General features: G+C 36.5%; 1 protein-coding gene across 1 annotated transcript in view; it reads right to left on the bottom strand.

Annotated features, from left to right (window-relative positions):
• LOC143232763 (cadherin-related tumor suppressor-like) overlaps positions 1-14675 on the bottom strand; it is a 159640-nt gene extending 144965 nt beyond the window's left edge. Inside the window, exons 1-2 of the mRNA XM_076468580.1 lie at positions 14177-14675; positions 9518-14145 (exon numbers count right to left, since the gene is read on the bottom strand). Of these exons, the coding sequence (XP_076324695.1) occupies positions 9518-14145; positions 14177-14675 (5127 nt within the window). The remainder of the gene's footprint in view (positions 1-9517; positions 14146-14176) is intronic.
• Positions 14676-15177: the final 502 nt, after the last annotated feature.

The following is a 15177-nucleotide window of genomic DNA, read 5'->3' as shown; positions in this document are numbered from 1 at the left end:
CATTGCTCCTACAAGATGTGTTCTTGAGTTGTTAAAGATTTTAATGATAATTTCAGAATAACAAATCCTCGATTGTGGTAACTGTGTTATCGTGTTATTGTGGTAACTGTGTTATTGTGGTAATTGTGTAATCGAAACTAATTGGTTCTAACTAATAATAAAGATTTTACATTTCGTTGTGCTAAAAACATCATTTTTTGTGCTTTTTTCACTCCTAATATAGTAGCACAATCCACTTAAAAATAACTTATAAAATCGTTTTCAACAGGTTTAAAAGCACCTAACTACATGCGGGCATGTGAAAGCAAGTCAGACAAGAAAGACGTAATTCCCTCGCTGACGGGAATATTTAAACGTTTTATGGTAGAGATGCATGTCTCCAACACAATTTGCCTCGATTATTGAAATCAATTGAAGCTATAGAAGTGATTAATAGCTTACACAAGTTTTCTGCCCGTAACAGATTTATGAGATATTGAAAAACTTGCACACAACCAATACCTATATGCACATGGCCCGCTCTTAGGTTGGTTTATAACTCGCTACGAAGAACGACATGCTCTTCCAACGAGAATAAAACAGTAAAAGATTCTTAAGTAAGATAATTACGATTTTGCACAAAAATGCCAGCCCAGTGCAAGAAGTCCAAGTTATTCCGGCTAGAGTAAAACATAATTTTTCTCACATATATTTTGCATAATCGTCAGAAAGGGTTTGGTTTGTTTTGAATTTCGCGCAAAGCTACACGAGGGCTATCTGCGCTATATGTCCCTAATTTTGCAGTGTAAGACTAGAGTGAGGGCAGCTAGTCATCACCACCAACTGCCAACTCTTGGGCTACTCTTTTACCAACAAATAGTGGGAATTGACCATAACATAATAATACCCCCACAGATGAAAAAACGACCATGTTTGGTATGACGGGGATTCGAACCCACGCTCCTCGGATTACGAGTACCTTAACCACCTGGACATGACGTGCAGTCCGAAAGAGACCACTTTTCTTAACATTGTATTTAGACACAGCCAAATAGACATTTATTACTTTTATACTTCGTTAGGCTCTATAATTAAAATAACGTTTTAGCAAACTTGGTGAAACTTGAATAGATGGAAAATACCTGTTTTAGAAACCCAAGTGCAAAGGGTGACATTTCGAATTTCTTTTGTTTTTTGTTTGTTTTCGAAGTTCGCACAAAGCTACTCGAGAGCTATCTGTGCTAGCCGTCCCTAATTTAGTAGTGTAAGACTAGAGGGAAGGCAGTTAGTCATCACCACCCACCGCCAGCTCTTGGGCTACTCTTTTACCAACGAATTGTGGGATTGACCGTCACATTATAACGCCCCCACGGCTGAAAGGGCGAGCATGTTTGGCGCGACGGGGAGGTGAACCCGCAACCCTCAGATTACGAGTCGCAGGCCTTAAAATACTTGGCCATGCCGGGCCGGAACTTTAGCCTTTGGATCAGTGTGTATGTGTGTATGTGGTGTCGGCGGTCTTAATAGTGTCCTGGTGGATTGTGGAGATTGTGGTAACTACTACCTTGTTAAAAACTACTAAATATTGTCGTTTTAACATTATCTTAGTAACTAGTTTGTCGGTCTGAATCTGAAAGTAAAATCGCGCTCCCCACTTTAGGGGCATATGTGTTATAAGAGTGAAAGTCAAATTCCACTATTTGTTTACAAAAGTCCAAGAACTGCTGGTGGGTGTTGTTCATTAGCTGGCTTTCCTATAGTCTATTACTTGAAAATTAGGTACGACTATTGTATCGGTTTGTGTGAATGTTCGAAAAACAAAACAAAGTTTTAATATTTGTCGCTGAATTTTCATTTTTTTAAAGAAGTACAAAAAGAAATCAGTAAGATAGAAGGTTTGTTTTATTTTGTATAGCAGAATTGTGATATATATATATAACTTAAGATGTAATTCACAATAATATGGAAACAATACTTAGCTGAATAAACTTCGAATTACTGAGAATAACATTTCATTAACATTTAAGATCTCAAAAAGCGCACAAGAGTATAAGTACAATACTGATGTAAAAGGAATAATAAATCCAGTAAACTATAAATGAAGAACAAAGATGGGCATAAACTGGAGAAAAGACGACTTTTATTGAAAACAGTTTGGTGGTAAATATTTAAAATATTTGTTAACCATCGCAGGCGTTTTAAACAACAAATGTCAAGTACCAAAGGTAAAGAAGCTACAAATTTTAAACCCGAATTCTAGTTAAATTACATATAAACCTTTGTCAGAAATAATCAACCCCTTGTAGCAAAACAGATATCTGTTTCTGATTACAATACATATTTGTGATTTCTGTTTGAATTTACTTAATCGAAGTAGGAAAACAATAAATAAACTGACAAACATGGCGTTTTTAAAAGTTTTGGGCCCATAATCGCGGAACTTTTCGGTGTTTAAGTATAATATTTTTGTTTATGTTTTGGGTGAGTAGCTTCTTGCATTACGAGTTGTATATATTACCTAAATATATTTCTCTGTTCATTACGTATACACAATTAACAAAGTCGAGAAGATGTCCTGACCTTGGTGACCTGTTCTTCACAAAGAATTCTACAACTTCTGGTTCATGTATGTACCCAAGGTCACTATCACGAATAGCAGAAACGAGTTCACGAAATGTGATTGTTATCCAGTTAATTAAATGTGCGAGTTCGAACCCCCGTCGCACCAAACATGCTCGCCTTTTCAGCCGTGGGGGCGTTATAAAGGTACGATCAATCCCACAATTCGTTGGTAAAAGAGTAGCCCAAGAGTTGGCGGTGGGTGGTGATAACTAGTTGCCTTCCATTCAGTCTTATACTGCTAAATTATGGACGGCTAGCGTAGATAACTCTTGTGTAGCTTTGCGCAAAATTAAAAAAAAAACAGACAAACAATAATTAAATGTATTCGTATGTGAGCTGACGTATATATCAAATTAAGAAGTGAAGTTACTGAGTATTATGTTGCACGACAAAAACAATAGTTTTTATCTTGTAATATATGAGTGTGTGATTCAACCGAAAACAGCAATAATGTTAACACAATACAAACTTTGATACCCACCACAAGCATCAAAACAATGTGAATTTTCAAAAACGATTGCAGTTTTTGGCAGACTATAAATAAAATGTACATATCATAGTTAAATGATCACTTAATACATCAGTTCATGCCAATAGCTGATTGTTGTTTTAGTTCTGTAACTATCGACGGGGTATATATCGATCACATTTGTTTTTCAAACATCTTTTCCTAAATTACTTCGGTATTAACAGGATCCTTAATAACATACGACATACGTAATAAATGTAAAACAAAAACTTTTTACACAAAAAAATGAGTGATTTCACCCAATTTTGAGGCAATTCTTAACCCAGAGTAATGTGACCTAAATATAAAATTACTCAATATTGGCCTCCAGGGTATTAAAGCAAGTCGGTAATTTGAGGGTGACATTGAATTCCGTGAAAACTTGACTGTTTTCAGATATTTACTGTGTAATTGGGCATAACGAACAAACTGAAATCGTTAGAAGTCAAGTGATATCACTCGAAACAAATTGAAAGGTGTTTAAGGATCTGATGTGAGCTATATTGAAAGTGATTATTACAGATCTTAAATAAGTCAGGGAATTTGAAGTAAAATCATTTAAAAATAAAACATAAGTCATTTTATATTGTCATCAAACCATGGATCCAGCTGGACAATGCATTGCTCACTTTTTGGATATTTAGATTGTTTACAGACACCACCTTGTTCTACATTAAACATGACACCAACGTAATTCAGGCAACACTTACATCAACACAAGTTATATGGTTAATTGTGTTTAATTTCTACGAGAGATGAAGTTACTTACTTGCAACCAATGATAACAACAAATCAAAAATACATTTATTAAATCTGCCTTGAGAATCAGTCTAAGAGTAAAATTATGAAAGTATTAAAAGATACAGAATGAAAAATATTTAACCTTCAAATTGTTGATTCTTAAATACTTTTAAACATATTCATATATATCAGTGTCGGAGAAACCGGGTTTTCAACCACTGTCCATAGTATAATGTACAATAATAGTATTGGAGGAAAAAATGGGTTTAATAACAGTGGTGGAAAAAATCGGGTTTTCCCAATAGTGTGCTATGTAGTAACAGTGTTGAGCAAACTGGGTTTTAAATCGCTGTCCACTGTATATATACTGTGTTCGACAAACCCGATTTTCAACCATCGTCCATGGTATACTATGTAATAACATTGTTAGACAAATCAGGTTTCCAACCACTGTACAGTGTTGAATAAACTAGATTTTCGATCACTCTACACGTTAAAGTGTGTAATGACAATGTTGGAGCATAAATTAAGTTTCTAACCATTGTCCATGGTATACTGTGTAATAATATTATTAATAAAATTGATGTGTACATCCTGAATTACAAAAACGTTCAGAACTGAGTTACACAATCTTTAACATGTTTTAAAATACATATTAATAAAAATATGATTGCCACTAACGTATGTTTTCATTTACCGAAATTTGCCTTTGAAAGTAAGATGGAGGTGAACATAAGTTGGAATGTTATTTTTTAAATTAAAAATGAACACGTAGAATGTTGCTGGTACATCCTATAGGACTGGATAAATACGTCAGATTTTGTACCACTGGAGTCTGATATAACACTTATTTTGTAGATGGTAAACACTGTATGTTTCAGTGGATCCTTATTTAAAATTCCTTTTATATTTAAAAATATCGCTTACATTAAACTAGTAAACTAAATTATAAAATTATCAACACTGTGTCAGTGAAGGCGTATCACATGAAAAATTCCTGAACACATACGCTTAGTGTCTAACTAGTTGTTTTGTACTTAATAGAATATGGTGGATAACTGACATCATGGCTTGCGACAGTAAAGAAATCACACTTCTTAATGTATTCAGGGTGTTAACATAGACCTATTACGATTTTTAAAACAAAAATTTAAAAATCATTTCCACGATCCTTAAGGTAGGTGAATGCACACATCATATGAAATTATTACCATGTAGAGGTAGATATTCGTACACACAGCTTATGAAACTATTTAACAAGGAAAGATAAACGTTGATATACACAATCTATGAAACTATTCTCAACGTAAATGTGTTGTAAGTATAGTGTATGAAATTATTAGCATTTAGAGGTAGATTTCAGGTATCACAGTGTTATGTTTGACGTAAAGGATAAGTTCAGGTACGTCGTTACACTTAGTGTACGTCAATTAATTAAACATATACGTAGCTATGATTGGAATACAAGCAGATATACTTTCAAAACGACATTAACTCGAGGGGATCATTTGAGGGAAACTCCATTGAACAACACCTAAATAATTAAATGAGTAACTGTGTGCGTTCGTGGGAAACTTTTTAAGCTTCATTAAACTATGAAAAATTAAATTAGGAGTGGGGACCAACAGACGACGTCATCAGATGCGTAATGAAAGAGTGTGTATAGATAGTACTATGGATTTTAAAGGGAAAGGTATTTAAGTTATGGTTTGTTTTGAATTTCGCGCAAAGCTACACGAAGACTATCTGCGCTAGCAGTCACTAATTTAACAGTGTAAGACTAGAGTAAGGCAGCTAGTCATTACCACCAACTGCCAACTCTTTGGCTACTTTTTTACCAACGAATAGTGGGATTCACCGTTACATTATAACGCCCCAACGGCTGAAAGGGCGAGCATGTTTGGTGCGAAGGGGATTCGAATCCTCGACCCTCGGATTACGAGTCTAGTGCCTTATCTACCTGGCCATACCGGGCCGGTATTTAAGGACAGGGACCTGTCATCTCCTACAGCTTCATTTTAGAAAGTAGTGTTTATTTGTTAAGGTTCTGTGTCTAAATTTCTTTATAGACACTTAGGGTATTAGTAGCATCAACCTATTGATTTTTAATATTTACCTCGATAACCAGGTTTTAAAATTGTCACTATATCTGGTGTTTCTTACTACACTAAATAAACCATCCGTTTCTCATAATTCATTAGATCATTCATCTCAAAGTGTCTTTTTTTTTTTTTTTTTTTTACTAGAGTTGCATGGTCGGCATCACGTTTTGTATAATAGGTCCCACTTGTAATCTGAGGGTCGCGGGTTCGAATTCCCGTCGCACGAAATATGCTCGCCCTTTCAGCCGTGGGGGCTTTATAACGTGACCATCAATCCCACTATTCGTTGGTAAAAGAGTAGCCCAAGAATTGGCTGTGGGTGGTAATAACTAGCTGCCTTCCCTCTAGTCTTACACTGCTAAATTAGGGACAGTTAACGCAGATAGCCCTTATGTAGCTTTGCGCGAAATTTAAAAGCAAACAATTTACATCTTAGAAACATTTGAATTTAATTTCAAAATATCACAACAACAACAATAAAAAAGATTCGTTCGCAAAGTGAGTTTTCCCCTAGTAGTTAATTATAATTATTAGTAGCTTCTGATCAGAAGTAACATAACCATATCAATTAGAATTAAACCATCTCTAGTAAATTCATGTAACTAATCTTACGTAATCACTTTTGTTTTTGTTTCTTAGAAGTTTCGCCCAAAGCTGCATACGGGTTAAACATAACCGTCATAATTTCGAACTTGCAACCTAGAGAAAAGCAAAAATGTCAACAACGCCCAACTCTCTAAACTTTGTGGCAATTAGATGCAAACCAGGGACCCTCTGTTTGACGGTTCGGGCACGCTAATCTTGGAGCCGCGATCGAACCAGTGATGATTACAATGCAAGAATCATCCGTTAAGTACCGCCGCTGTGAACGATATTTTCAGCCATAATTAGAAAAAAAAAAATCATGAATTTACACGTAAAGCTTACAATGAAAAATATTCTTCATAAGTGTGAAAGTTAACAGTAACAACAATCAACATAATTTTAATATATTATAAGTCAATAACACCAACGAATTTAAAAAAAAATTAATTATGCCATTACTTACGAAAAACGCTGTTCACTCCTGAGATTAACACAACTTATTAATACACAAATACTATGTTAATGTTAATGCAAATAAACTAGCTATTTATTCAAGGCATTGATTACAATATACCAAACAGTCACGCAAAATACAAACTCTGTTGTGTTGTGCACTGTTTCTAACTACAAATCATTATGAACTGAAACCTTTGCCAAATGTAAAAACAAGACAAAAAACATTTCTGTTATGTTCTTTCTTCCTAATTAAGCACAAAGCTAGACAACGGGCTATCTGTGCATTGCCCAACACGCGTACTGAAACCCGGTTTCTATCGTTGAGAGTCCGCAGACATGCCGCTGTGCCACTGGGAGACATCATGTTTTTCACTAATATAATTTTGTTTTACTTTTTTAAAGTTATTCAGATAAACTGAAATAACGATTGCTTCAGCGATTAATGTTGATACCTATGTTGATCTGCCGTATTTTTTGTATGTATCCATGAGCTAATTCCAAGTGTCATTAATATATAACTATGCACATTGCTTATTTTAAAACTCTCAGTTCAATTATTCGTTACTCTTTAAGATTTTATCGTTATTTGATATCAATTTGTCATAATGACGGAGGAAATTACTCCAAAACTAAAATATCAGTAATTAACTATATACTGGCTATAGAATAATGTACTTGCTACGCAAAATATTATCAAAAATGTAATTAAATTTATGTTATATGAATGTGAAATTACATTAGAGTGAAGTATAACTTAAAAATAATACAATTTTACATTCATTTTTATTGTTTTCAGATTAATTCTAGGTTTTCAGTTTATAATTTTCATTATTAGCGAAACATGGTGTAGTAATTATAATTACCTTTTTTCTTATCGCTATATACGTGAAAAGTTAATGCTTTCAAAACGCTTTTAGTTACAAGAAGTTATGGCATCCAATGCAAACATTGCTGCTTTACGTCATTTCTTGTGACAACACTGGGAACACATTTATTTTATCTATAGTCAAACTCAGTTTTTTAAATAACTGTTTTACCCTTTTACAATTTACGTATCTCAGATTGAGCAAAACCATGAACAGCTGAGGGCTATATTTTCCACAAGATCACCTTTCTAGATCCAGTTAAACTGGTAATAGAGAACGTTCCCCGTGAAGTTTTATTTATATTTTCTTCTTATAGAACTATATATCTGTTAGTTTATTCTTGTGACGTAAAATACAAATAAAAGTTATAGGAAACTGTGATACGTACTTCTGTCCAAACGTGTTACAACCAGCCGAATAAACAAAGTGTAAGTTTCACCCTTTTATATATGTCTACATATTTACAACTTGAATGTTGAAGATTACAATCAACGTAAAATAAGCTTTAATATGCAACGTATTAAGGGGTTGAAGAAAAAGTAGAAACGCATAGTAGATGCGACTTAATAATGAGTCATTTTTAGTAGTTAGAACTCCTTCGTTTCTTTATAGTGGGACAGCTGGAAGTTTCTGATAGATAGATACGCTAAGGAATTTAGTTCCATTACTCGAGGACATAACTTACGTGAAGAAGAACTGTCTCATTCATTCGTGATTACCTTACAACCACTGTTACAAATACTTGATGAGACTTATGGAATAATTGCTATGCTGTAATGATAATAGTAATAATAACAACCATTGCTATTGTTTTTCGTACAAAGTTAAGAAGTTCTGTGTTTGGATAAGCAAAGCATCTATTAATTGGGCTTCTACAATACGTTCTGTTTGATAGCTATTTAAGTCACATTTCTTTCCCACATTACTTGACAAACATGGAACAGAGCTTGCAGTTGTTTATACACCACAGATCACCTGTTTAGAAGGTCACTGGAATAACAAATTAACCATTTCGTGATAACGAGAAACTCACTTGAAGTAAAAATGTATCTCAGGTCGGCTGGTATATGTATTAACACTTTTACTAATGAAGCAGAGAAAAACATTTCGACCTTCTTAGGCCATTTTCAGGTTTTAAGTGTTAATACCCATACCAGCCGTTCTGAGATACAAATTAATCATTTAACCGAAAATCTGGTCCATTTAACGTTTGGGGAAGAATATATCTTTTACCAAGTGTTTCTTTTGTTGTTGTTCGACTCCAGTATATATATATATATGTTGTAGAAATATGTCATTATCAGCGAAATAACTGAAACGTCTGCCTCAGCTAGTAAGACAATGGCAAAAATAACAATATCCTGTTTCAGAACAACCTGTACAAAAAACTGTTTATGCATGTGATAAACAGTTGAAGACTGCAGTGCATGTTATTTTTTTTATGTTATAATGGCGATAAAACAATGCACAAAATGCATAAGCTTGTCATATCTAGTGCAATCAAGCGTAAGCAAACTATCTTCATGTAAAATGAGTTTTATGTTAGTGCTTTATTTATACGAATAATCAATGCAAATGCACATGGAAATAGTAATGATATAGTACAGAACTAAACCATGTTGCTATATAGTACGTCTTAAAATGAAGTATTTTCTTACCTTTGTTTTTGATGTTTTGGGTGTTCTCACACTGACATCTACTGCATATATCTCTAGTTCATAGACTTGAACATTATTGTCTCGGTCTAAAACAACAGCTGTAGTTATTACACCATTTTCCTTATTGATAGCAAAAACGCGGTTTTGTGGTAGGTCATTACCATAGATTGCCGTCAAGTAGTACTCCAAATCGCCTGCAGGGCCGTTAGGGTACTGAGCTTGAACTGATAATACAACGGTACCTACTGGTTCGTTCTCAAAAACTGACCCAGAATATTCAGAAGCACTAAATAGTGGGCCTCGTTCATGCTTTGTCGTCCCAATCAGAGTTATTTTGTTTCTTGAAGACTTCCTATTCCATGACGCCGCTTCATCGGTCGCTTGTATCGTTAAAGAATAAAGAACCTGGGTCTGTTCTGCTGGACGAGAAAGTTGCAGTTCACCGGAAGTACCATCGAGATAGAAAAGGTCGCTTCTCCCTTCTACTAGTTCATATGTCACCATGCCGTTGGTGTTGGTGTCTCGATCGATGGCCGTTACCGTCATGATGACATACCCGTTGTCAGAATCCTCAGGCAAAACACCAGCATCCAAAGAGACAAACACTGGAGCATTGTCATTAACGTCATCCACAATTATTGTCACTGTTTTCTCAGAAAATAATCTATTTCCTACCGGAAGTGCCTGATCGGATGCTACCACCGTTAACCGAAAGGTGTCGCTGTATTCACGATCAATATCCTTGGTAGTAATTATAATTCCAGTTTCAGGTTTAACAGAGAAGTGATCGCCAGGTGGATCTTGATGTTTGATGTGATAAGTAACTTCACCATTAATGCCAGAATCTTTATCCTCTGCGGTAATGGTTACAACCGGTGTGTTAGGTGGTATTCCTTCTTCTATTTGCCTCACTATGGCAATGTTAGGAAAAAGGGGTTGATTGTCATTTATATCGATAACTCTTATTGGAAACTGTATAGTTGTGGTCAGTCTCGGAGCTCCTCCGTCGCTGGCACTAACATTAAGGTAGTATATACTGTGTTCTTCATAGTCTAACGGGCGGTCAAGAAAAAGCACCCCAGTTGTGCTATCAATTTTAAAAGTTTCTTTGATGTTTCCAGCACCAATAGAATAGGAAACTTCTCCATTTATCCCTTCATCCGCATCGCTTGCGGAAAAGGTAAATATACTGTATCCAACAGACGTATCTTCAGATATTTCAACACGATGCTTAGGAAAATGAAACACTGGAGAGTTATCATTTTCGTCCAAGACATCGATAGTAACTGTGCAAGTTGAAGCGTGATGTACATGTTCTCCAGTGTCTGTAGCCAGGACAGTTAAAACAAACCGAGGGGTCTTCTCTCTATCTAAAGTTTTAACAACGGTAATCTGTCCACTGGCTTCATTAATCGAAAAGCTTCCTTCTGAATTTCCTGCAGATATAGAATACAGAACATTACCATTTATTCCACTATCAATATCAGTAGCACTAACACGCAAAGCTTGAGTCTGCAATGATGCTCCTTCAGAGATAGTAGTGTGGTAGGGCGTACGGAGAAACATGGGAGTATTGTCATTTACGTCTGATACATAAACGACGACCTTGGCTTCGGCTCTCAGTCTAGTCAAACCTCCATCCAACACGACAGCTTCCATGATTATGTAATCGTGACCAGAAACCTCCACCAATTTCTCTCGGTCGAACTCGTGCAAAGTTCGGACAAGACCAGTTTTAGGATCTACCATAAAGTCGTTTTGATTTGTACTGATTGAAAATGTCAGTTCTGCGTTCTTTCCCTTATCTTCATCATCAGCAGTTAGTCTTCCTATGTAAGTGTCTGGTGGCTCATTTTCGGCCACGTAAAAAATGAAAGTATCGTTATTAAATTGTGGTTTGTTGTCATTTACATCTATAATATGAATGACAACAGAAACGTCTGAGCTTCGTGGCTTTGTTCCATTATCTTTAGCTTGCACAGTGAGTGAATAATAATCACGGTTTTCTCTATCTAGTTCACTTCTCACATATAACTGACCATCAGGGAAAATACCAAATTTTGATTCTTCATTTCCATCAACGATCTGATATGAAACATGTCCATTTTCTGCAGAGTCACCATCAGTGGCTCGAAGGACAAAAAACCTGTTATTTACCATAGTGGATTCCAACAGCGATGTTTCATAAGAAACTTGGTCGAAAACTGGGGTGTGGTCATTCACATCTTCTACCATTACAACAATTTCTTGCCTGGAGGCCAGTGAAGGAATGCCCCTATCTCTAGCGGTTATTTCTACCTTATAATAACTGCCTGCCATAAATTTTACTGGGCGGTTCAAATAGATCATTCCTGTGTTCTTACTTATGGTGAAGGTGTCATCTGGATTGGTCGTTAGTGAAAATTCAAGCTCGCTGTTCGAACCCAGATCCAAATCTACACATCTAGCCAAATGAACTTCGTGGCCCACAGGCCAGTTTTCAAGCATTGTTTCAGTTAATGAAGCAATTTCAAATGTTGGTGGATAATCATTTATATCAAGTATTGTTACGTTAACAACAGTTTCAGTAAATCCTACCCTTCCAAAGGCAACGACTATCAAGATAAACTCTGATTTAATCTCTCTGTCGATTTGTTGTGCTGTGCTTATGATTCCAGATCGATCTTCAATTTTAAACCAACCAAGAAAGTTACCAAACGCTATAGTGTATTTTGCATCACTAGAGTCTTTATTTCGAAGTATAGAAACTCGACCCACTTCTCGACCAATATTTGGTTCTTGACCTTTTGGGTCTTCCTCAACCAGAAATTTGTAACCAAGAGGTTCTTCAAACTGGAGTGTATTTGCTTCCTGATCAACGTATATCTGAACTACGGCCTGCTCTTGAGATTGTCTTTCCTCATTTTTAGCAGTAATAAAAATTTCATATTTAGACCTCAAGTGACTCTTAATCTTCACACTTGTTTTTATTGTCCCAGTATCTTCTTCAATGTCAAATTTTCCATCAGCACCACTAAATATAGAGTACTTAATCCTTCTATTTCTTTCTTCATCCGAATCTTCAGCAATGACACGAACCAAAGAAGTCCCAACAGGTGTATTTTCTGTAACTAATGCAAAATATTGTTTAGGGTAGAAAATAGGATCATTATCGTTGACATCTAACACATTCAACTGCACGGTCACTGTAGAAGAAAGAGATGGAATTCCGTTATCCATAGCAATTGCTTTAATAATATGTACTGCTTTGTCTTCCCTGTCCAGTTGAATCTTTGTGGTCAAACGCCCGTGAGTATCATCCAGGGCAAAAACTTCGCCATAATGTTGCAGTGTTTCTGGAGCTAGTACATACTTTACACTTCCATTCGTTCCAAGATCATTATCTGTAGCAGATAATATTGTAATCAAAGAGCCTGCAGAGGCACTTTCTGACAAGACTACGTTTTTCGTGTCTTCAGCAAAGGTCGGGGTTTCATCATTCTCATCCAAGACCTGGATTTTAAGATAAGTATGAGCCCAACGTGGGTTGGATCCTCCATCACGAGCAGATATTTTGAGCTTCAAGAAATCTTGTTCTTCTCTGTTCAAAGGCTGTGCTGTAGTAATAAGACCTGTTTTGAAGTCCAAATTGAACCAGCGTTTCTCATTCCCAGAGGCTATTGAATAATAAATGTGGGAATTAACTCCAGTGTCTTCGTCTTCAGCTTTTATATCAGCGACAAAGGTCCCCACAGGTACTAGCTCGCTGAGGGCGGCAGAATATTCCGTCTTTTCAAACACGGGTTCGTGATCGTTCACGTCATTCACATGGATAATTAAAAATGCTGTCGAGCTTCGAATTGGAATGCCCATGTCTTTAGCTGTAATGGTGAGATTATATTTGTTGATTTGTTCACGATCTAAAACCCCATTAACACGCACGATGTCAAAACTGGGGGTAGCTTCTAATCTGAAATGAGACTGCTCATTTCCTCCTTGTATTTCCACAATTGTCTCTCCATTCACCCCCTCGTCAAAGTCGATTACACTAACTGCAGCAACTACTGATCCATTCTGGGCATTTTCGTCCACAGTAGCATATTTAGCTGTTGCTGGAAAAAACCGAAAACGGATGATAGGATCGTGATCATTAGCATCCAGCAGGTTAACTGTAACATAAGCTCTGCCATCTTGTCGAGGCGAACCATAGTCTCGAGCAAAAACGGTAAATACGCAGCTCTTCGGACAATTCTCAAGTGCTGGACATTCTTTCTGACAATTTAAATAATCTATGGTTGAGATAACTCCGGTGTGAGAGTCTATAGTAAACTGAGTCTCTGTCTGACTCAGAAAGTAAGTAATCTTAGCGTTGTCGCCTATGTCATTATCGGTGGCATGAACCTGTAACACAGTCGTCCCTGGTGGTAAACTTTCATTTAAGCTAACCGAGTAGTCGCTATGATCAAATAACGGCGGGTTATCGTTCACATCCAGAACAGTAACGTTTACCTGAAGGAATCCAAATCGTGGTGGACTGCCACCATCTTGGGCAGAAATATTTAATTGGTAACTAGATTTCACCTCGCGATCGAATTTTCCTGTGGTTTCTAGATGTAGATAGGGGGGTTTCTCCACTAGGATTGGTCGTTACTACTAACCTGAACACTTCGTCCTCGTTACCTGAGATTATTTTGTAATCTGTGGTTATGTCGTTGATGCCTACATCGCCATCTGTTGCCGTGTCTAGAATAACCCTAGTTCCGATATTGGCACTTTCAGAAAACGAAACTTGTAAACTAGAGTCAGGAAACACAGGATTATTGTCATTAATGTCTAGTATGACAATTCGTACTTCGATTGGGTAAGTGGGCTGACTGCTCAAGATCACGAGGTCGAACCTGTCGCTCACAAGGTTTTCTCTGTCTATCTCTGTAGTCGTAGTTATTGTTCCTGTTGTCTTGTTGAGCTCAAAGTGATTTGGTTTGTCGTTGAAACGATAAGTAAAATACGGTTTTATGGGAATAGTTCCTACAATAGTACCAGGAGGTTGTTGTTCTTCCAACTCAAATTGAACTCTCGTGTCTACTTTTCTGGACTTCAGTGTCAGTCCTGACACCTGCGTTCCAGGACTCTGGCCCTGCCCATACGTTACCAGGAACAACAGCAAACTCACATACATTATATACATTTTTTCAGTCACTAGCATCTCATTTATTTTTAAGTTGTAAGCTTACAGATTTTCCTGCAAACAAAAACTTGAATAAAAAATATCATATCATGATAACATCAAACTTACTGAAATTCTGGTAATGATGGAAACCAAAACACCAGTATTACCCAGGACACCAGGAAGAGAAACATTTGCAATCCGTACACATAAAACGTATCATTTCAAAAAGATGACACAGAGATTACTAGCATGTTCGGGATCTCTACCTACTGCTATCGTGGAGACGCTCGAAGGCTCCTGCCAAATATTTAGACACTTTTGTTGCCTCACCTGGCGTCACTGGCTTTCATGCGGTAACGTTGTGATCAAGTGCACGCGTATCGCTGTTAATCTATTCGCACACCACCTGCTTGCACACTTGCTTTCTCTCACACACACAACGATGCCGTGTAAAACAACGAATGTTTTTAGATTCTGCGATATTTTCTTTTCACATACGACTTCGAACAAT

The sequence above is a fragment of the Tachypleus tridentatus genome, chromosome 1 (assembly GCF_004210375.1).
Source record: "Tachypleus tridentatus isolate NWPU-2018 chromosome 1, ASM421037v1, whole genome shotgun sequence".
Classification (NCBI taxonomy): Eukaryota; Metazoa; Arthropoda; class Merostomata; order Xiphosura; family Limulidae; genus Tachypleus; species Tachypleus tridentatus.
The sequence above is the reverse complement of the archived record's forward strand: the minus strand, read 5'-3'. Positions and strand labels throughout refer to the sequence as shown.